At 71.6% G+C, this 21,983-nt stretch overlaps 2 protein-coding genes across 5 annotated transcripts; one reads left to right on the top strand and one right to left on the bottom strand.

The window, feature by feature from the left end:
• Positions 1–48: 48 nt before the first annotated feature.
• SIRT6 (sirtuin 6) lies at positions 49–2,873 on the bottom strand. Its single transcript, XM_070058645.1, has 8 exons — positions 2,733–2,873; positions 1,867–1,994; positions 1,567–1,749; positions 1,399–1,458; positions 1,087–1,182; positions 925–1,005; positions 651–774; positions 49–576 (listed from the first exon to the last, which is right to left on the bottom strand). Exons 1-8 carry the CDS (start codon positions 2,796–2,798, stop codon positions 292–294), a joined length of 1,023 nt encoding a protein of 340 aa, XP_069914746.1. The 5' UTR covers positions 2,799–2,873; the 3' UTR covers positions 49–291.
• Positions 2,874–2,946: 73 nt separating this feature from the next.
• Positions 2,947–21,373, top strand: ANKRD24 (ankyrin repeat domain 24). 4 transcript variants are annotated; one of them, XM_070058630.1, is made up of 22 exons: positions 2,947–3,573; positions 4,036–4,107; positions 9,410–9,496; positions 9,617–9,747; positions 9,836–9,924; positions 10,560–10,624; positions 10,857–10,914; positions 11,748–11,818; positions 11,991–12,097; positions 12,182–12,369; positions 12,655–12,683; positions 12,959–13,039; positions 13,134–13,241; positions 13,744–13,788; positions 13,869–13,967; positions 15,347–15,419; positions 15,539–15,657; positions 15,746–17,500; positions 18,815–18,982; positions 20,643–20,759; positions 20,853–20,918; positions 21,036–21,373. In XM_070058630.1, exons 2-22 carry the CDS (start codon positions 4,072–4,074, stop codon positions 21,111–21,113), a joined length of 3,570 nt encoding a protein of 1,189 aa, XP_069914731.1. In that variant the 5' UTR covers positions 2,947–3,573; positions 4,036–4,071; the 3' UTR covers positions 21,114–21,373. The 4 variants fall into 4 exon arrangements, with proteins under 4 accessions (XP_069914731.1, XP_069914730.1, XP_069914732.1 ...); XM_070058629.1 differs by lacking the exons at positions 2,947–3,573; positions 4,036–4,107 and adding an exon at positions 8,041–8,900; XM_070058631.1 differs by lacking the exons at positions 2,947–3,573; positions 4,036–4,107; positions 9,410–9,496 and adding an exon at positions 8,041–8,900.
• Positions 21,374–21,983: the final 610 nt, after the last annotated feature.

Below are 21,983 nucleotides of genomic sequence, written 5' to 3' on the forward strand. Positions count from 1 at the left end.
GCGGGGGCTCCCGGGACCACACAGCCCCAGCCCGGTGCGCATCGAGGGTCCGAGCCACTCCTGCCTTTATTGCGTCCAAGCCTGGAGGAAGCCGGGGTCTCCGCGCCGGGCTGCCCCCCCCCCCCAGGGTCCCTGACGCCCGGGGCTGAGGTCGGGGCTGGCGTGGGGGAGGGGTCCCCGGGGCCGGGGACGTCCGCTGTGTCTGGGCTGGAGCTGGGAGGGCGGCTCCTCGGGGGAGGGGCCCCCAGGTGCGAGTCCGTACCCCCCCCCGCCCCCCGCCGCCCGCTGGGGTCAGCTGGGGTCCGCCTCCGCCTTCACCCGCTTCGGGGGCCGGCTGGGGGCGGGGCTGTCCGGCGCCTCCCGCTTGGGGCTGCGCTGGGGCTCCTGTTTGGGGGCGGAGCCGTTGAGCAGGGGGCGGGGCTCGAGCAGGGGGGCCGGCGGGCGGGGCAGGGGCGGCAGGGCACGCTCCAGCACGCGGGGCCCCTCCCAGGCGGGGATCGGCAGCCCCAGGTGCTTCATGAGCTGCGTCATGACGTCATCGACGTAGCCGTGGATACGCAGGTCTGCATGGCGGTCCTGCGGGGGGGGCACAGAGGGGTGAGGCGGGGCGGCCACGGCGGCGGGGGGCCGGGTGGCGGGGCGGCACCTACGTGCTTGGTGGGCTGCAGGTTCACGATGACCAGGCGCCCTCCGCGGCGCTTGGTGGCCAGCGGCAGGTTCCCACTGGGCCGGATCTGCAGCGAGGTCCCCAGAGTGATGGACAGGTCCGCGTTCCTGGGGGGGGGAGCCGGCTGCTGGGCCGCCACCTCCAGGTAGCCCTCCCGGACTTCGCCCAAGTCCCTGCTGGCTGTGTCTCCCCGTTTCCTCCCCCCGCCACTGTGAGCGCGTGGGGGTGCGGTGGGGGCGGGGAGGCAGGGGTCAGACCTGCTGGCCTCGTCGGCGAGGGCCAGGTCCCGGTCGGGGAGGGCGTCTTCCCAGTCCAAGATGGTGTCTCTCAGCTCCCCCCTGCAAGGCAGAGCGGGTGGGGGGTGCAGCCGGGGGCGGCTGGGGGGCGGGCGGGGGGCGGGGAGGCGGGGGGGGGCTCACCTGCAGGCCCGCAGCCCCCGGGCCTTGGCCACGGTGCAGAGGCGCCCGGTGGCCTTGAGGCCCATGCTGCCCACCACGGCGTCGCGGACGTACTGCCTGCGGGGGGAGGGGCGTGCGGGGAGGTGGGGGCGCGGCCCGGCCCCTCCCTCCCGGGGTCCCTGGGCGCCTGGAGCCACCTGCTCTGGGGGAGGGGCCGGTCCCAGCTCCGCCTGCGGCCCCGGAGCCCCGCGGGAGTTCAGACAGGGGCTCTGGGTCTGGGGCAGCCCTCGGCCCTGAACTTGGCCTCCACGGCCCGCGGACGGCCCCACTCACGTCTTGCACTTGGCACACTGTTCCACGAACATGTTCCCGTGCAACTCAGCCAGCTTGTCCCTGCGGGAGAGGCAGACGGAGGCTCCGGCTCGAGGCCGCCGCCTCCAGGAAGCCTGCCGGGACCGCTCGCGCGCCGCAGCTGCCCGCACCCCCCGGGGCCGGCGGTACCTGGGGAAGCCGGAGCGCACGTGCAGCCCGTCCACGTTCTGGCTGACCAGGAAGCGCAGGAGGCCCACGCGCTGCAGCTGCACCAGCGCCATGTGCGTCTGCGTGGGCCGCGCGCTCTCGAAGGTCGTGTCGAACTTGGGCGCCAGGCCGCGCTCCTCCATGGTCCACACGCCGTGGGGGCCCCTGGGGCGGCGCGCAGGGAGAGGGGGCCTGGGACTCAGGGCGGGGGGCGGGGCTGGCGGCGCCCTGGGCGACCCGGGCGCTGGCCCTGCCGCGACGCGCCCTCCCGCGCCCACTGACCTGAAGTCGGGGATGCCCGAAGCCGTGCTGATGCCCGCGCCCGTGTGGACCACCACGTTGGCCGACTGCCAGATGAGCCAGGCCAGCTCCCGCACCTTGCGCTCCAGCTCCTCGGGCGGGTCGAAGATCTGGCGGGCGGGGGCGCAGAGGGCGCGGCTCGAGCGCGGTGGCCCCCTGCCCCGGCCCCCTCGCTGCTTCTGCGCCGCCGCTGGCCACAGGACCTTTGCACGGGCCGTGTCCACAGGGACCGCCCCCCTCGCCGCCGCCTTGCCCCGCCAGCTGGGCTGGTGTCAGTGCGCCCCCTGTCTGTGCCCGCACTGGAGTGGCAGCTGCTCGGCTGGCTCGCCCCCCACCCCAGGCTCCGGGCCCAGCCCCCAGCCCCCAGGCTCCGGGCCCAGCCCCCAGCCCCCAGCCTGCGCCCGGCCCACAACAGGTGTCCAGTGAGTTCCGGGACAGGAGGAACCACACCAGCCCGAGGCGTGGGGCTCCCGCCGGCACCCGCAGCGGGGCCCGCCTGCCCGGGGAGGGGGCCCTCCTCGCCCCCTCCCACCCCGATTCACAGGAAGGGGGCGTGGAGACCCAGGAGGAAGTGGGGGGGGCGTGGAGAAGCCGGGGGTCGCCCCGCTCGCCCTCCCGGCCGACTCCCAGCTCGCGCCCCCTCCCCATCACCCCGGGGACCCCGGCCCAGCCCCCCCACCCCGGGCAGCCGCGCTCGGGGTCCCCGGCGCGCGGGGGGCGTCACTTCCCGCCCCCTGGGAAGTCCCTCCCCTTGTCCAGCCGGGCGCCCCTCGGTGTTCCCGCGATGCCCCGCCCGCGGCCCCCCGGGGGCGGCCACGCTCACCTCCGCCGGGGGCGGCCACGCTCACCTCCGGGAGGCCGCACTTGCCCTTGTCTGCGTACGGCGACAGCCCCGCCGCGTAGTTCACCGACATCCTGGCCGCCCCGGCGGGAACAATAAAGTTTCCCTTGTTGAGGCGGCTTCCGCCGGAAACGGGGTGGGGCGGGCAGGAAGGCGGAACCGCGTTGACGGACGCGCCTGCCGGGGCGCATGCGCGCGCGTCGCGCTGACGCCGCGGACGCCATCTTAAGTACTGGCAGGGAGGGAGCCCGGCTTTTGCAAGCCCCTGGGCTGGGGGCGGGGAGTTGCAGCGGCTTCCCGCGTGAGAGGTGGCCCCGAAATGAGGGCGCACAGCGCTCGGGGGCCCCTTGCCCTTTTTACTGATTAGTGAACCTGACGCAGATGTGCCCTGGACTCCATGCAGTTAGGGTCCCCGGGGGGCGCTCTGTGGTCCCTGAGCCTTATCCCGGGGGATTGGCCAGTAGGCAGCTGGACAGGTCACGCATGCTGCGCACCTACTGTGTGAGGGGCCTCAGAGGGGGCTCCTGCCCCAGCCTGGGGCATCCTGGAAGGCTTCCTGGAGGAGGCAGGCCAGGAGCTGGCTGAGGTGCCCAGGGCAGCCCGTGGCTCCTTCCAGAAACTGAAACCCAAGCAGTGGGGATGGGGGGAGCACGGCGTCTCCCCCCCAGCCTCGTGGCCAACGGGCAGCCCAGCTGCCGCCTGTCCCCTCCCTCGCTCATCCCCAGCCTCGCGGCCGATCGGGTGTCGGAGCCAGCCGGGCGCCGGGAGCCGCGGGTATCAGCTCCAGGCCCAGCTGGGAGCGGGTAACCGGAGCCGGCGGTGGGCACGGGGCACCGGAGCCGCGGGAGGTAGGCGAGGGGCCTGGGGTGGGGGCTCCACTTAGGTGAGAGGCAGGGCCGGGGCCGAGCTGCACCTGCCGGCGTCCACCGCGCCTGGGGGTCGCAGCCCCACCCTGCCTCCCCGGCCCGGCGCTTTGGGGACACGGAGGACCCCGGCCCCTCCGCTGAGCCCAGGGACTCCCACGGCCCAGGCCGCCTCTCGGGCAGGTGCAGGGCGCCCCGCCCCTACTCCCTGGCAGGAGGCCCCCAGGTAGGGGTGGTCCTTCCCCGGGGACCCCCCTCTCACGCAGCGCCCCCTGGAGACGCCCCGCGGGCCTGCACGCAGGTGGACGGGAGGGAGTGGGGTCCCGGAACCCGCCTCTGCCCAGAGGGGGCCCCGGGAGGGCCAGCGGGGGCGGTGGGGGCCAGCCTGCCTGTCCCTGCCCTCCGGGGTGGGGTCCCGCCCCCCCTGCCACCCCTGCCCCTCCCCAGGAGGCCCGGAGAGACGAGGCGAGGGGGACACTGGGCATGAAGACCCTCCGGGCGCGATTTAAGAAGACAGAGGTGGGTCTGAGGCCGCGGGGACCCCTGAAGCCCCCCACCCCGTCCCCTCCTGTGGCCGGGCACCTGCTGGCCTCTGGGCTGTCGCCCCGCCCCCTGCCGCCCCGCCCTCGCCGTGTCCAGCACTGGTCTCCAGGAACCGCCCCCCCACGCAGATTTCTGCGCCCACGGCTTTGCCGACCCTCGCGAGTGTCCACTGCTCCCCCTGGGCCTGCGGCGCGGGGAGGGTGGGTGCGGGTTTCCCGCCGAGCGGATGGTTCCAGCGGTCCGGGAAGGCTTCCCGGAGGAGGTCACCTAGGTGCGAGGGTCCGAGGGGAAGAGGGAGGGAGCCGCCTTGGGGTGCAGGAGATGGCCAGTGCCAAGGCCCCGGGGTAGCACCGGGCAGCCTTGGGTGGGGCCGCCCCAGAGAGGGAGAGGCCCCTGCGTCTGCCTCGCCCCCCCCCCCCCAGGCCCCGCAAGCCAGTGTCGGGCCCCGAGCCCCTCGCACAGCCGACGTCAGAACGCTCGGGTTTCCGCCCCGTGGCCGGAGCGCTCCGGGGGTCTGCCTGGAGGAGGCAGGCCAGTGATGGCGCCCAGGAGGGAGCACCCGGGCTGGGGACGAGCCTCGCCCCGTGGCCTCAGGGCAGAGGCAGGGCTTTCAGGCGGGAGCAGGGTGCGGGGGCGCTGAGGGGTCCCCGGGACCCAGAACGCGGGGCCGCTGGGGTGCCCATCCCGGGTCAGAGCCCCTGGCTGGCGTCCTGGCTCTGGGCTCAATTCCAGCTCCCTGCTGTGCAGCCTGGGCCCCGCCTCCCACCTGGGAGCCCCGGATGGAGCTCCTGGCCACCGGCGTCCACCTGGCCCGGCCCTGGCTGTCGTGGGCACCCGGGGAGGGACCCAGTGCGGGGGGACCTCTGTCCGTGTCTCTGCCTTCCGAATAACTTTTTTTAAATGTGAAAGTCAGGGTTAGGCAGAGCGAACTTTGCTGGCTGGGGTAGGGCCGTTGATGATCCCTCTTTTTTTAAAATTTATTTTATTTATTTGAGAGGCAGAGACAAGTCTTCCATCCCCTGGGTCACTCCCCAAATGGCTAGAGCGGTCGTAGCTGGACCGGGCCACAGCCAGAAGCTCCATCCGGGTCTCCCACGCGGGTGCAGGGGCCCAAGGACCTGGGCCATCGTCCACTGCCCTCCCAGGCCCTAAGCAGGGAGCGGGACTGGAAGAGGAGCAGCCGGGACTCGAACCGGCGCCCGTGTGGGATGCGGGCGCTGCAGGGCGTGCCCTTAACCCCCTGCGCCCCAGCGCGGCCCGGGACCCCTGCTTTATAGAGGGGAAGGCGGCGGCTGGAGGCCACAGAGCCGGCAGGAGACACCGCGCCCCCCAGCCCTGTGCGGGCGGGGGGGGGGGGGAGGGGCGGCACAGTGCACCGCCTGCGCCGCGTGGCCCTTCGCGGGGTGACCGTGGAGTTTCTCGCGGAAATCCACACCGCTGGCGGCCGTCCCTGAGTGGTGGCGGCCGGAGGCGGGGACCGAACCCCCGTCGCCGGGTCGTGGCTGGAGCGGTTGGGTTTGCAAGAATCCTGCAGCTCGGAGGAGACCCCTCCCCAGTCTGGCGGCCTGGCCCTGGGCGGGGGCGGGGCCCAGGCAGGTGGGAGGCCTGGTGGGCGGGGCCTCCAGCCAGCCCCTGCCCGCCCGCGCGCGCTGCACCTGCGCTCCTCCCCCCTCCTCCTCCGGTTTCCCTGCCCGGACTCAGGTTCGCCTTTTGTTCGGAGCCCTGGCGGGGGGGGGGGGGGGGGGGGGGGGGGGAGAAAGCCGACACCGGAGTGCGTGACTGCGGGGGGGGGGGGTGCTGAGCCTGGCGCCCCGCCCCCCGCTCTCCGCGGCTCCTCCTCCCCCCACCGGCCCTGCCCGCAGGCCCTGACAGGGGGCGATTCCACCGGCGGGGGTGGGGTAGACGGGAGGGGGGTCTCAGTGCTGCCTGACCGAGGGCGCTGTCCTCTCCTCCCCCCTCCCTCTCTCCCTCTCTCCCCCCTCCCTCTCTCTCTCCCCCTCCCTCTCTGTCTCTCTCCATTTACCTTTCTCTCTAATTCATTCCATACACACAGTGTGCACCTGCTGTGTGCAGGCCCCGTTGAAGGATTTGATGCCAGGTGGGGGCAGGGGCGGGGTGGGGGGCTCCCACGGCCACACTCAGGGGGTCTGCGCTTGCGTTAACCCTGTGCTCTCCGAATCTTGGCTGGGAACGCGGCACTGACCGAGCTGGACAAATCTGCCCTTTCTCTGAGCCCGGAGCCTGGAATGCCTGCGTCCTGTATCCGCAGGGCCCGGGTTCGAATCCCGGCTCCGGCTCCCTGCCAATGTGCAGCCTGGGAGGCCGCAGGTGATGGCAGGAGCACGCGGGTCCCTGCTGCCCACAGGAGGCCTGGGCTCCCGGCCGTGGCTGCTGCAGGCTTGGGGGGGGGGGTGCGGCCGTGGCGGAGAGCGCGCCGTGTGTCTCCCAGGAGCAGAGACCAAGGCCAGGTTCTGCCTCGGACGATGGTGTCCACAGTGGGGTCGGGCGGCGGGAGGCGGGCTCTCTGCTGTGGTGCCGGGCAGGAAGGGACCTGCGTGGGTGCCGGCTCGGCCAGCTCGGCGTGGGAAGCAGGTGGCGCCAGCAGGGTGGGCTGCGGGCGCGGAGGGGCGGGTGCGGAGCGCCGGGCAGCAGAGGGTCCCGGCTTCGCAGCCGCCGGGCCTCCAGGGCTGCATCCAGGAGGCACTCAACAAACGCTCAAGGCATTGGGGAGCGTCTCTCCAGGGGCCGATCGGGTGCGGATCTGCCAGGCACCTGCCGTGTGCCAGGTACTGTTCCGGGCGCGGGGACCCTGCGGGAGGGGTGGGTGGGCGACAGGCAGGACGGCGAGGAGGAAGCTCCGCGAGGATGCAAGATGGGGCGTGGTCAGGCGGAGGCGTCTCCAGGGGAGAGGGAGCCAGCGCGCCGGTGACTTGGGAAGGGCTGTGCGGAGGCCCTGGGGCAGGACCGGGGGGGGGTGGTGGAGGGAGCAGCAGAGGGCGGCGAGGGGTGGGCCGGGCCCTGGGGGCCCCCGGGTGCTCTCTGCCTGCTGTGGGGGCCGGGACCGGGACTGACGCAGCTGTGTGGGCCCAGGTGAGCTGCGGTCTCTCCTCGACACGACCTTGTCCCTGCTGTCCCCCAGCCGCTGCCCACCCTCTCCTCCAGGAAGCCTTCCTGGACTCCCCAGCCTGCGTCCCTGCTTTCCTGGGTGGGCTGCTGCCCTGGTCACCCAGGGCCCCAGGTGACGGCAGGGTCACCTCGGAGCCCGCGCCGGCCCCAGCATCCCACCCCTGCCTCGCCCGCTGGTGGAGGGAGGGAGGGAGAGAGACGGGGGGAGACAGAGAGAGACAGAGGGAGAGAGGGAGAGAGAGGAGGGGGGAGAGGGAGGAGGGAGACAGGGAGGGAGGGAGAGAGAGGGAGGGGGAGGGAGGGAGACGGGGGAGACAGAGAGAGATGGAGAGAGGGAGAGGGAGAGACAGGGAGAGAGATGGAGAGAGGGAGACAGAGGAGAGAGGGAGAGGGAGAGAGAAGGAGAGAGGGAGGGAGGGAGGGGGAGAGGAAGAGAGGGAGAGGAAGAGAGAGAGGGAGAGAGAGGGAGAGAGAGAGGGAGAGAGGAGGAGAGAGAGAGGGAGGGAGAGAGGGAGGGAGGGGGAGAGGGAGAGAGAGGGGGAGAGGGGAGAGGGAGGGGGAGACAGAGAGAGAGGGAGAGAGAGGGAGAGAGAGAGGAGGGAGGGGGAGAGGGGAGAGGGAGGGGGAGACAGAGAGAGAGGGAGGGAGCGGGAGAGAGAGGGAGACACAGAGAGGGAGAGAGGGAGGGGGAGACTCCGTGCACTGCTTGGCTCCCTGCAGTAGCAGGGCCGGGCCGGGCTGAACCAGGAGCGGGGGGGGGGGGGGCTCCATCCGGGTCTCCCTGGTGGGTGAGGGGCCCCAGCGCCTGCGCCCTCACCGCCGCCTCCCAGGGCGCGCGTTCCCGGGAAGTTGGGTGGGAAGCAAGGTGGAGGCTCAGGCTGTCCCTGGTGCGATGCAGGCGTCGCCCGCCCGCCCCCGCGCCGCGGTGTTTATGGGCCGCCTGCTGTATGCGCAGCACCTGTCCTTTCGGTGCTGTCTGTCCAGGGACGGTTTGCTGGGAAGCCCATTTCATGGATGAGGCAAGTGGAGGCCGAGGCGGTAGGTATCCTGGTCTGGTCACCATGGTGACTGCAGGCGGGCAGGGGCGGGGCTGGATTCAAATGGAGTTTTCTCTGGCTGCGTAGCGCCCCCTGGCGGACAGATGGATGAGTGAACGAACTAGGTAAGGAAAGGAGCGAGTGAGCCCAGAGCGCTGATGGACCGGCGGCAAAGGTGTGGGGGGGGCTTCACCTGTCCAGGCCCCCCGGGGGGGGACCCGGAGACCCCCGCGGCTCCAGGAGGCGGAGATGGACGCCCAGGGCCCCCACCCCATCCGCGCGGACCCCAGCCAGCAGCCTGCGGGGGAATGAGGGAGCCAGGCGCCCCCTCCGCCAGGCCGCCAGGCTGGACACCAAGGTCAAGCCCGGCCAGAGCGTCGTCCCCTCCCCCAGCTCCGCTCCTGGGCGCTGCCCCCACCCCCTGCACCGGGGAGGGGCGGTGGCAGCGGCGTGGGCGGGGCGCCAGGCTCGGCCCCTCCCCCGGCCCCTCCCTAGCCGCCTCGCGGCCCCTCCGGCCCCTGTGGTCTCGTCGCCGCCCCGAGCCCGGCGCCCGGCGCCCTGGACGCCATGAAACAGCTGTGCTTGTGCGCAGCCGCCTCCTGCGCGGTAGGGCCCGGGCGGGGCGGGGGGCGCGGGGCGCGGGTCTTCTGCCTCCCACCCCGCCCCGCCCCCTGGCCTGCGTGCGGGACCTGGGCCTCCCTCAGACCCCAGACTCTGGAGGGTGCGCGCGGGAGGGGCCGCTTGGGGGCAGCCGAGCGGGGACCTTGGGGACGCCCGGGGCCGTGTCCGGGGAGACAGCTTCGAGCGCAGATGGGGGCGTGGGGGAGAACTTAGGGGGCTCGGGCGGGGGCGCGGCTTGGGGACCGGGGAGCAGGGCACTGCTGGCGAGCCGGGCAGGGATTCGGGACACAGCTGCGGGGAGAGGGGGACAGTGGGCGGGGGCTTCGGGTCGGGTGGGGGCCGGGAGGGAGGAGTCGAGGACGGCTTTGAGGACAGGACACGGGGTCCCACCGCCGCGTGAGGCTGCAGTGGGTTTGGGGCTGGGTTGGGCGGTGGTCCTGGGGGGCGCTGCCTGAGGCCGCCCCCCACCCAGGCCCACCTCCCCCGCCCCGCAGCTGCGGCTCAGCCCCGCCGACCTCGGCTCCTGCCCGCCCTGTGGCCCCTGCCCCATCCCGAAGCCCGCGGCCAGAGGCAGGCGCCAGGCAAGTGCGGGGTGGGTGGGGGGAGGCCGGCGGCCGTGAGAGCCCAGAGCCCCCGCCAGGGGCGGTGGGGAGGGGGCGGCAGCCCGCCCGGCCCCACGCACCCCTGCCTGGGCCCCGCAGAGCCAGGTCTGGGGCCGGAGTGACGAGCGGCTGCTGCAGGCCGTGGAGCGCGGGGACCCGGCCCGCGTGGCCGCCCTCATCGCCCGCAAGGGCCTGGTGCCCACGAAGCTAGACCCCGAGGGCAAGTCCGCGTGAGTGCCCGCCCCGGGGGTGGGGTGGGGGCGGGGCCCGGCGGAGGCCGCCTACAGCTGACCCCTGACCCCGACCTCCGACCCCCAGGTTCCACCTGGCGGCCATGCGGGGTGCGGCCAGCTGCCTGGAGGTGATGCTGGCCCAGGGCACCGACGTCATGAGCACGGACGGAGCAGGTGTGACGGGGGGGGAGGGGTGGGCAGGCAGGGCAGGTGCTCGGTGGGGGGAGCCCAGGGTCCAGCCTGCTCCTGTCCAGGGCCTGGCCGGGGGCTGACATCAGAGACCAGAGGCTGAGTTGGCCACCGCGGTTGGGGCAGGGGAGTATCTGGGGCTTGGGGTGGTCCCCGAGGAAGGGCGGGAGTCGGAGCAGCTGGGACAGTGGAGCAGCTGGGAGCTGGGGAGTATCTGAGACCAAGGGAGGGGCTGAAGTGGAGAGGTCCGGTGGGGGGGGCAGGAGCAGCTGGGCTCAGGGGAGCAGCTGACCCGGGGCGTGAGGTTAACTCGCGGAGTTTGGGGAGTGAGAGGTTTGCAGGCTCACGCATTCGGGAGTCGCTGGGGCTTGGGCGGTCACTGGGCACGGGCAGAGCCGAGGCTGCGGCCAGAGGCGGGGTGGGCGGGACGCCTGGAGCAGCTGGGGCGTTGTGGAGTATCAGGCAGGATGAGCGAGGGAGTGTGGATGGGCTAGGGCCCGGCGGGAGCTCCCACGGAGAGGAGCTGGGGCCGCGGGCAGACACCCCGCGCACGGACGCCGGCCTGGGGAGTAGCTCCAGCCCCTGGAGTATCTGAGCGCTGCGAAACCTCTGCCTTCCAGGTTACAACGCCCTCCACCTGGCCGCCAAGTACGGACACCCACAGTGCCTGAAGCAACTCCTGCAGGTCGCTCCGGTCTTGTCCCAGATACCCCGAGCCCCGGCTACTCCCTGGACAGCCAGATGCTCCCCAAACCCTAGAGCTCCCAGCTACTCCCCAGACTCCCAGCTACTCCTTGTCCTCCCCCAGCGGAGGGTGGCTCGGGGGCTGTGAAGAGGTGGGCTTGCCCAGGGGCTGGGGGCCTGGAGTGGAGCAGACGCGGGGTGGGGGGGTCACGTGGCCCGTGTCTCCTCCCCAGGCCTCCTGTGCCGTGGACGTCGTGGACGGCAGCGGGTGGACGGCCTTGCATCACGCAGGTGGGTGCGGCCCTCGCCGTGGGGTTACCCCATGCGGGGCCCGGGGCGGGGGTCTCAGCCCCTTGCCCGGACGAGGTGGGGGTCCCCGGTTTCCTTTCCTTTGAGAGGCCCGAGGCCCAGGCAGCCCGCACCGCCGTCGCCCGCACACAACTCTCGCTGCAGGAGCAGGGGAGGGGCCGCAGCGCCAGGCCCTGGCCAGAGCCCGCCCGGCCGGCCCGGCCCTCGCCCCTCGCGCCCCTGACCTTGAGTCGCGGTAGAAATTCGCGGCGGCTGTTGCACGCTGCCACCTAGCGGTGGCGCCGCGTATGACCGCCCGCGGAAGCTGACTCCGCCCCCTGCACCTGCTGAGCGAGGCTTGTCTCCGACTGTCCCCCAACGCGCTGTCCACCCAGCAGGGGCAGGGACCGCCCTGAGCATGCGTGGATGTGTCACTCCGCTGCCCCCACCCCGTGGGGGCAGAGAGCCGGGCTCCCGCTGACCTCTCCCAGGAGGGCTCCTGGGAGGCCCTCCCTGCCCCCTGGGGCCCAGGACACCTGCTCCGCCTGACCCTGACCTCGCAATGCCCTCTCCCACCTCCGTTCCTTTGCCCACGCCGCCTCACCCCTTTCTCCTGCAGGACCCAGAGCTCAGATCACAACCTGAACACTCCTTGGCGGGGGGGGGGGGTTACTCTGCCCCTGAGCCCGCCGGGCAGCCACGGGCATGGCTGGGCCTCTCCTCGTCTGTCCAATGGGAGCCCTGCCTTTGTCAGCAGCCCCCCAGCATAGGCAGGGATTTCTCATTCGGGCAGAAGCCCCCAGAGCGAGCCTCCACCCTTCCGTTTGTCCTCCCAGCTGCTGGCGGCTGTCTCTCCTGCTCCGAGGTCCTGTGTTCCTACAAGGCGCGCCTGGACGCCCGGGACCCGGTGAGCCTCCGGGAGCTGCTGGGGGGTGGGGGGGAGAGCCTGCAGTTGGGGCACGCGGCCTCCAGGTGGCAGCACCCCAGGCGCCCCGGGAAGGTTGAGGTTGAAGTCAGGGTCCTGGGTCCAGAGCGCCCCCTCCGCTGCTGTTCTCACGTCGCCCCCGCCCCGCGCACAGTCCGGCGCCACGCCCCTCATCCTCGCGGCTCAGATGTGTCACACGGACCTGTGCCGCCTCCTCCTGCGGCAGGGGGCTGCCGTGAATGATCAGGATCTGCAGGGCAGGTGCGCATCTCCCCACCTCCAGGCGCGGGGTGGGGGGTCTCGGGGCGCCCTCTCCCGCTGAGTGGCGGCGCCGTCTTGCCTTAGGACCGCCCTGATGCTGGCCTGCGAGAGCGCCAGCCCCGAGACGGCCGAGGTCCTGCTGCAGGGCGGGGCGCGGCCGGGCATCACCGACGCCCTGGGCCAGGACGCGGCTCACTACGGCGCCCTGGCCGGGGACAAGCTGGTCCTGCACCTGCTGCACGAGGCGGCCCAGCGCCCCTCCCCGCCCAGCGGTACGCGAGCCCCGCCCCCCTGCCAGTGTCCTGTCTCCCCATCTTTCCCTGCTATGGACAGTTTCCAGGCCCCCCGTATTTGCTGCACCCTGGGAGGTTTCAAGGAGCCCCGCGGGCTGCCCCAACACCAGTATTGATTGCGGCGGGTGAATCCAAGGGCCAGTGGTGGGACTGGGAGCCCCCACGAGCCCCGTGGGCCCACGAGTGGTCTTCCAGGGGCGGGGAATGGAGCCCCCGGGGACAGCGGCGCTGACCCTGCGTCCCCCTCTCTCCTGCGCCCCCTAGAGGACGACTCCTGCGAGGCATCGTCTCAGGTAGGAATCGGTGCCCTCAGGTGTGTCCCTCGGATGCCCCAGGCCGGGAGAGCCCAGAAGGAGCAGCCGCGGGCCCGGGGCTGTAGGACTTGGGTCTGAGAGGGCCGTGTCCAAGGCGCGCCGCCACCAAGCGGCTTCTGCAGTGGGGACCCCCGGCGCTGCCTGAGAGCCCTGGGGGGATGGGACCCGGTCCTGGCGCCGGCAAGTCAGCGTGGGGAGGGCTCAGTGGGGCGCGGCCCCGCCCCCTGCCCCACTCACCCTCGCCCCCCACCCAGAACTCCGTGTCCAGCCACGAGAAGCAAGGGGCTCCCAAAAAGCGGAAGGCACCCCCGCCGCCCGCCAGCGTCCCCGTGCCGGTGAGCGGAGCCCGCGGCGGGCGCGGGGTGGGGCAGAGGGCGCCCTCCAGCGGGGTCTAAAGGTCCTGGGCTCCCGGGGGGGGGGGGGCAACAGGACGACCACGAGGCCTACGAGGAGATCGTGCGACTGCGGCAGGAGAGGGGCCGCCTGCTGCAGAGGATCCGGGGCCTGGAGCAACGCGAGGCGGCCGGGAGGCAGGAGGTTCGGAGGCCGCGGGGGCGCCCGGACTCTGCCCTGCCCCAGGGCTTTGGCACGGGCTGTTCCTCTCTCCCCTCCCTGGCTCACAAAGCCCCTCCCCCCCCCGTGCCCCCCCCCCGGCCCCGAGCCCAGCTCTGTTCTCACTGCTGCCGGGTAGGCCCGACGTCGCGTCTTCTCCGTGTGCAAGCCCAGGGGGGTGGCTGATCACGCCTGTGCCGCTCTACACGTATGAACACGCGTTTGAACGCGGGGTCCCACACAGTAGGCACTCAGTAAAGACTTGCCGGTCGTCGGATGGTGGCTGGGGCCCCGTAGGCGCTCAATAATAAGTGAGCTGCCTGAATACTGTGTCGGCATACAGTAGGTGCTCAGGCGAGCGGCTGGCACACAGTAGGCTCTCGCCGACGGCTAAGGCGTGAGCGGGGGCGGTGCTGTGTGGTGCATATCAGGCGCCGGGGCACGCAGACCCCAGCCCAGATGCACCCCGTGCCCCTTGTCCCATCAGCCGCCCGAGGCGGAGGCCAGCTCCCTCCACAGCCTGGAGAGACAGGTAGGTGGGGCGGGGAGGGGGAGGAGCCGACCCTGAAGCCACGCCCCCGCCCCACGCCCCCGCCCCACCTCACGCTGCAGGTGCAGGAGCTGCAGCAGCTGCTGGCCGCCAAGCAGGAGGAGAAGGAGAGCCTGGGCAGGGAGGTGGAGAGCCTGCAGAGCCGCCTGTCCCTGCTGGAGGTGGGCGGGGCTGGGGCGGGGCCGGGGCGGGGCCGGGAGGTGGAGAGCCTGCAGAGCCGCCTGTCCCTGCTGGAGGTGGGCGGGGCCGGGGCGGGGCCGGGGCGGGGCCGGGAGGTGGAGAGCCTGCAGAGCCGCCTGTCCCTGCTGGAGGTGGGCGGGGCCGGGGCGGGGCCGGGGCGGGGCCGGGAGGTGGAGAGCCTGCAGAGCCGCCTGTCCCTGCTGGAGGTGGGCGGGGCTGGGGCGGGGCCGGGAGGTGGAGAGCCTGCAGAGCCGCCTGTCCCTGCTGGAGGTGGGCGGGGCCGGGGAGGGGCCAGGGGCGGGGCCGGGAGGTGAAGAGCCTGCAGAGCCGCCTGTTCCTGCTGGAGGTGGGGCATGGGTGGGGTGGGGCGGGGCTTCAGCCCAAGGGGCGGGGCTTTAACTGGAGCAAGGCCTGGACCAGAATCAGGGGTGGGGCCAGAGGCAGAAGGGGTGGAGTCAGGGGCGGGGCTGTAACTGGGGCAAGGGCTCGTGGTGGGGCCGGGGGCAGGAGGGGAGGGGTCAGGGCAGGGCAGGAATCAGAGGGAGGGGCTAAGCCAGGGGCTGGGGCTGGGGCAGGGGCAGGAGAGGAGCCGGGGGCAGGGCCAGAGCCAGGAGGGATGAGGCTGGGGGTGGGGCCAAGGTGGGGGAGGGGCCTGCCATGGCCTGAGAACCCCACCCACTCCCATGCAGCCTCACACACACACGCATACCAGACAACATCCCAAGCCCACAGTCCCACCCAGACAACACCCCACGAATGCACACCCGGGAGGGAGCGGGACCGGAGGTGGAGCCGCCGGGACGGGAACTGGCACTCCGTGGGGGGGGGGCTGCAGGCGCCGTAGAAAAACACTGAAATCCACACGTACGTGGACCTTCCAAGAATTCTTAGAAAGTGTGCACTTTGGAAAAATTATGCATGGATTCTCACCGAAGTGTCCCTCATATTCAGAAAGCAGAGAGAGACACACATCTCCCTTCCGCTGGGTCACTCCTCAAATGCCCACAGTGGCCGGGGCTGGGCCAGGCTGAGGCCGGGAGCCAGGGGCTCCCCCCGGGGCTCCCACGCGGTGCAGGGCCCAGCACCAGGCCCTCACTGTCGCCTCCCGGGGTTCACACGGCAGGGGGCTGGGACGCGCAGCCGCCCTGCTCTGCGAACCGCCACCCCAAAAACTCACTACTGATTCTGCTTCCCACGGCGTTCGAAGACCTCGTGTCTGCCCGGAGGTTAACATCCACAGCCCCGAGGGAACAGCCCAGCGAAAGCCAAAACTGGGCAGAGGACACAGGGCGCACTCAGCCCGGGCGAGGGCCCTGGGCTCCCTCGAGGGTGTGTGACGGGCGCTGCTCTCTGTCCCCAGAACGAGAGAGAGGACACCAGCTACGATGTGCCCACCCTGGAGGACGAGGAGGGGGAGTTGTCCGGCTTTCCAGGTGAGCCCCAGGGACCCACGGGGGCTGGGAGCTCCCGTCACTCCCCTCACGTGGCTACGCTCCCCGGGGAGGGGGGCCGAGCCACCACACCGCCCCCCTGCTCCTGTGTCCCCCGCCAGGGGCCGAGGCGCTGCTGTCCAAGCCGCTGAGCCCGGCGGCCCAGGAACTCTTGGCCTCCCTGCGGGAACAGGTGGCCGCGCTCACGAGACAGAACCAGGAGTTGATGGAGAAAGTGCAGGTGGGGAGACTGAGGACCAGGGCGGGGGTGGGCGGGCCGGGCGGCAAGGCCCCGGCTGTGCCGGCCTGACCGGCTGTCCCTGTCCCAGGTCCTGGAGAACTTCGAGAAAGACGAGTTGCAGGCGGAGGGCAGCGGTGCGGCCGAGGTCGTCCCCCTCGTCCTGTATGACTCGCTCCAGGCCCAACTGGACCAGCTCCGCAGGCAGCACGCGGAGGCCCTGCAGGCGCTGGAGCGGCAGGCGGCCCAGGAGGCGGCCTGGGAGGCGGGCGCCGGGACCAGGACCAGGCCAGCTGGCCCAGAGCTCAATGGCACCGTGACTCCAGAAACCAGCGTTGATGGAGCCGAGACCACCGACGATGAGGCCACGGGAGTAGAGACCATGGAAGCCCAGGAAGCAGGATCCGAGGCCACGGAAGCCCAGGCCACGGAAACTGAGGCCGTGGGGGCCCAGGTGGTGGGATTTGAGGCCACAGAAGCCCAGGGTGTGGGAGCCGAAGCCGTGGGAGCCGAGGCCACAGAAGCCGAGGCCACGGAAGCTGAGGCCGTGGGAGCCCAGGTGGTAGGAGTTGAGGCCATGGAAGCCCAGGGTGTGGGAGCCGAGGCCACGGAAGCCAAGGCCACAGAAGCCCAGGCAGCCAGAGCAGAGGCCACGGGAGCCGAGGCCACAGACACAGCATCCACGGATGTGGAGGACACAGAAACAGAAAGCTCAGGGGCTGAGGCCGCAGAAATGAAACCCATGAGTGCCCAGGTTAAGGCTTTGAAAAGTGGAAACCCTGACGCAGGGGCCATGGGAGCAGAGGCCACGGGGGTGGAGGCCACGGAGCCAGGGCCCACGCACGTGAAAGAGAAGCCAGAAGGGACTGTCAACGCAACGAGGGCCGCCGAGGCAGGGCCCACAGGTGCACAGGCCACGGATGTGGAGACCACCGACATGGAGGCCACGGGGGCCGAGGCCACGGCCCCCGGCATCCCCCAGAGTCTCATCTTACACCCTGGTGCGGCCGAGGCCTCGGAAAAGCTGCAGGCAGAGCTGGAGATGAGGATTCGTGGCTTGGAGGAGGCACTCCGGGCGCGGGCGCGGGAGGCGGCGGCCGAGCTGCGGGCCGCGCGGGGCCAGTGCGAGGCCGCGGAGGCCGAGGCCGGCCGGCTGCGCGTGCGCGTGCGCGAGGCCGAGGGCGGCGGGGACCCCGCGCAGCTGCGGGCGGCCCTGGAGCAGGCCCGCGAAGACCTCCGGGAGCGGGACGCCCGCCTGCGCGAGCTGCAGGCCGCCGCGGCCCGCCTGGACGAGGCCCGGGCCGGCCGGCTGCTGGCCGAGGAGGAGGCGCGGGGCCTGCGCGCGGAGCTGGCCCGCAGGGAGGAGCTGCGCCTGGAGCAGAGCCGCGAGCTGCAGGCGCTGCGGGAGCAGCTGGCCGACGCCAGGGCCGCGGGCGAGCAGCAGCGGGCAGCGGCCGCCGAGCTGGGCCGCGCGCGGGAGGCCGCCGAGGCGCGGGCCGCCGAGCTGGCCGCCGCCTGCGAGGAGGCGCGGCAGGGGCTGACCGAGCTGCGCGAGGCGTCCGAGGCCCTCCGCCAGGCCTCGGTGCCCGCGTCCGAGCACCGCCGGCTGCAGGAGGAGGCGCTGGAGCTCCGGGGGCGCGCGGCCGGCCTGGAGCACGAGGTGGTGGCCGCGGGCAAGGAGGCGGCGCGGCTGCGGGCCGAGCTGGAGCGGGAGCGCGCGGGCAGCGTGGCCCGCACGGAGCACGAGCGCGTGGTGCGCGCGCTGCAGGCCGATGTGGCCCGGCTGGAGGCGCAGCTGCAGGAGCTGGGCCGCAGGCACGAGAAGACGAGCGCCGAGGTCTTCCAGGTGAGCGCGCGCAACCAGGAGCTCCGTCCACGCGGGTGCGGGGGCCATCGTCCGCTCCTTCCCCAGGCGCATGAGCAGGAGCCGGGTTGGAAGTGGAGCAGCCGGGACTCGATGTACAATCTGCGCTTGTCCGGTTTACGACCCCCGGGTCCGTCCCCTGGCTGGGGGTCGCGGCTCCCTCAAAGCTCCTTGGTGGCTCGGGGCGCGCGGCCCCCTTGGTCTCAGGGACTTTTCCCGTCTGTGGACACTTCCCCCGGTTGGACTCTGGGGGGCGCCCTGGGTCGACATCTACCCCCCAATCCTCCCCGTGCTGCAGCGTGGCCGTTTCACCACTAGGGGGCGCCCGGAACGCAGGTGCGCCCCAGGTCTGAGCGCCAAAGCCACGCGGAACGGGGCGCTGGGTCCGGCACAGAGGCCTTTGGTCTTTGCTGTTGGCTCTCGCGGCGTCCGGCCTGGCTCTGAGCTCCAAGACGAAGCCCAGCGCGGCCTTTCCCACCCTGTCCCCTGGCGAGTCCAGAGGTTTGGGTCCTACTGGCCTGGGAGCAGGGACCACGGGGCGTCGACCGAGCTCTGGACTTGGTCCCTTCCCCCATGCCGCCGGGGCAGGTGCGCAGGTGCGCTGGTGGCCCCCGGGCGCTGCGGTCTCGCCTGGAGCCGCTGGCTCTCGGCCGTAGGTCGCTGTCCAGGGAGGGTCTCTGGGGTCCCTGGAGTGTCTTACCATGCTCAGATTTCTGCCTAGTTTTATCTGAAAAGGAGAGAGAGAGAGAGAGAGAGAGAGAGAGAGAGAGACCTTCTTCCCACTGGTTGTTCACTCCCCAAATGTCCACCACAGCCGGGGCTGGGTCGGAGCCTGCCGCCCCCAGGTGGGTGACCCGAGCTGTCCCGGGGCTGCCCTCCCGGGAGCTGGAGCCCAGAGTGCAGCCAGCGCCAAAGCCACTTTTTTGCACCCTGTTTGTTTCTCGTCCAGCTCTTTTCTTTTGCAACTCCAATCTGCTCCAGAGACCGCGTTCGCTCGCTTTCTCCCACCACCGCCCGCCCCGGGACACAGGGGGCTGTTGGCGCTTTATATACAAACGGGGAAACTGAGGCAGGGACTGGCTTCCCAGCCCTTGGGCCAGAGAAGCAGGACGGGCCGGCCGGCATGCTCAGGGGGGCGCCAAGCCCTCCCGGGCACTCTGGGTTTGGATGTCCCCTGGCCGGAGCAGAAGCGTCAGAAACTCCCGGGACCGTGATCCCAAGGCGTCACACGGGGGTCCGGGTCGCGGGGGCCCGGGGGTCCGGGTCTCTGAGCGTCACTCGGGGGCCGGGCCGCAGGTGCAGCGGGAAGCCTTGTTCATGAAGAGCGAGCGGCACGCGGCGGAGGCCCAGCTGGCCACAGCGGAGCAGCAGCTGCGAGGGCTGCGCACCGAGGCGGAGAAGGCGCGGCAGGCCCAGAGCCGCGCCCAGGAGGCCCTGGACAAGGCCAAGGACAAGGACAAGAAGGTGGGCGTCCTCTCCCTCGCTCGGGCGCGGGGTGAGGGGCCCTGCTGGGGGTCCCGGACACCACCCAGTGTCCCACTGTGGCACCGTGACGTGGATCGAGCGCCGACTGTGTACCGTCGGCCGTGGGTTGGTGCCAGGTTCTCCCCAGACCCCCACCCCCCGTCCCGTGTGGAGGCCTGAGCACAGAGAGGTTGGCCTCTTGCCCAAGGGTGCACAGCATGCGCTGCTCCCAGCAGGTTGGTTTCTGCTTTTGTTTTTCAAGATTTATTTATCAGGGGCCGGCGCTGTGGCGTAGAATGGTACGTGTGCTCCCTGCTCCAGCGCCGGCATCCCACGTGGGCGCCGGTTCGAGTCCCGGCTGCTCCACTTCCGGTTCAGCTCTCTGCTGTGGCCTGGGAAAGCAGTGGACGATGGACCAAGTGCTGGGGACCCTGCACCTGCGTGGGAGACCCGGAGGAAGCTCCTGGCTCCACCCTGGCTGTCGCGGCCATCTGGGGAGTGAACCAGCAGATGGAAGACCTCTCTCTCTCTCTCTCTCTCTCTTCCTCTCTAATTCTTTCAAATAAATGAATAAATCTTTTAAAAAAATTATCAGTTATTTGAAAGTCAGAGTTACAGTAATAGGGAGAGAGAGAGAGAGAGAGAGGTCTTCCATCCGCTGGGTCACTCCCCAGATGGCCACAATGGCCTGGGCTGACCCAGGCTGGAGCCAGGAGCTTCCTCCGGGTCTCCCACGCGGGTGCAGGGGCCCAAGGACTTGGACCAGCATCCACTGCTTTCCCAGGCCACAACAGGGAAACGTGGAGCAGCCAGGACTCGAACCGGCGTCCATAGGGGAGGCTTAACCCGCGGAGCCACAGCGCCGCCCCCAGGTTCTGTTCTTAAATGATGCGGGCGACAGCGACCTCTAGCGGTGACGTCAGGCATTTTCATGCATTCCTAATTTCCCGCCGTCCTGGGAAGACGCGGGGTCGAAGCCGGGAGCCGGGAGCTCCATCCGGGTCTTCATCCCCATTTCCCAGGTGAGCCAACCGAGGCTCCCGGGGGTGAAGGCAGTGGATCGCGGGCCGCACCCAGCCCCCGGCCCTGACTCTGTGGCCTTGGTCACGTCGTGCGACCTCTGCCCGCGGCCGTGGTTCCTGTCCCGTGGGGGCGGCTCCCCTGGCCCCTGCGGCCGTCCTGGGCTCTGCAGGCCATGGAGCAGCCCCAGCCGTCCCAGACTCCGCCCAGTGTCCCCGGGGGGGGGCACAGCAGTCCCTGATGAAGATCCTGGGATCTGCCGTAGGAACGAGGCCCAGCACTTACTGAGTCCTGCTGTGTGCCCCAGTGCAGGGTGGCGAATCTCCCCCATTTCACAGACGGGGATAGTGAGGCTCGGCGGGACCCCCACCCCCACCCCGTTCCGTGATCAGCTTAGGAAGAGGAACAGCAGGGTGACGCCCCCAGCCCCACTGTGCCGGGCTGCCTGGGGTCCGGGGAGCCCATGGGGGAAGGGGCAAGTGTAGGCGGCCAGAAAGCGCCGGGTTCTCCCACCTGCGGGGCAGACAGCAATGGCTCTGCCGGCGGGAGGCAGCTGGCGTGGCCGCGGCCGGGCCAGGGTGGACGCCAGGAGCCAGCCCTGCGGCTCCGGGCGCCGGCTGACAGCGCCCCCTGCCGGCAGATCACGGAACTCTCCAAGGAGGTCTTCAGTCTCAAGGAGGCGCTGAAGGAGCAGCCGGGCGCCGCCGAGGTGCAGGCTCTGCGCGACCAGGTGGTGGCGCTGCAGCAGCGCCTGCAGGTGCGGGCTGGGCCGCGGGGCGGGGGCGGGGGCGCAAGTCCTCGGGCACCCGGCGCCCCCGCTTCCCTGAGCGGCCTACTCTGTGCCCCACAGGACGCCGCCAGGGACCGCTGTGCCGTGGTGGCCTTGTACAGGAGCCACCTGCTCTACGCCATACAGGTGAGCCCTCCCCGGGCCCGCCGGCCTCTGTGCTCGCTGGGGTTGGGGTGCGGGTGGGGGAGGGGCCGCAGCAGGTGCACCCAGGGCCGCCGGTCCTCTCTGCTCCCTGCTCCTCAGGGTCAGATGGACGAAGACGTCCAGCGAATCCTGAGTCAGATCCTGCAAATGCAGCGGCTGCAGACCCAGGGCCGCTGAGGCTGCGCCCGAGGGGCCGCCCGCCCCCGCCCCCGCCCCCGCCCCCCGCACCCTCACGGGGCCCCTGCCCCCTCCAGGCCGCCCCGCGGGGCCCCTCCCCAACTTTTCTGTAGCTGGCTGCATCGCTCGGAGAATCTGTGACAAGTCCCATCCCCCCCCCCACTGCCAACCCGCCCGTGTCGCCCCTCGTCACGTCCCGGGGACGCCCCTCCCCCGGGAATAAAAATGCACCGTGCACAGCTCCAAGGCTGGTGGCCTGCGTGTGGGAGCCTGGGGGAGGAGCCCCGCCTGGGTCTCCCGCGTGGGGGGGGGGGGCAGGTGCCAAAACTGCGAAGCTGGAGTCAGGAGCTGGGACTCGAACCCAGCACCTCGGTTCCGCCAGGAAGGCGCGCTCAGTCCCCACCTGCCCGGGACAAACCCCGGCTGAAAGCCCGGGGGCCTTCCTGGAGGGGAGGCCCCCTGAGGGTCCAGCCTGGCCTAGCCCCGGGGTTTCCTTGGGTGTCCAGCAGCCGCGAGGCAGGTCCCCGGCTGTCCCCGTCACATCACAACCTCTGTGTGTCGTGCCGGGGCTGCCCCTGCTGGGGCCCGCGTGCCGGTGTCGCTGGGGCCGGCATCTCCGGGGCGGTGAACGGGCGCGTGCCTCTCGCTGCTCTAGGGGTCCCCGCCGTGTTCGTGTGGTCTCTCCCTCTCTTCCTCTCTCTCCCTCCCTCTCTCCCTCCCTCTCTCTCTCTCCCTCCCTCTCCCTCTCTCCCTCCCTCCCTCCCTCTCCCTCTCTCCCTCCCTCTCTCCCTCCTCTCTCTCTCCCTCCCTCCCCCTCCCTCTGTCCTCTCTCTCTCTCCCTCCCCCCCATCTCCATCCTCTCCAACTCCT

The sequence above is a fragment of the Oryctolagus cuniculus genome, chromosome 16, assembly GCF_964237555.1.
Source record: "Oryctolagus cuniculus chromosome 16, mOryCun1.1, whole genome shotgun sequence".
Taxonomy (NCBI): Eukaryota; Metazoa; Chordata; class Mammalia; order Lagomorpha; family Leporidae; genus Oryctolagus; species Oryctolagus cuniculus.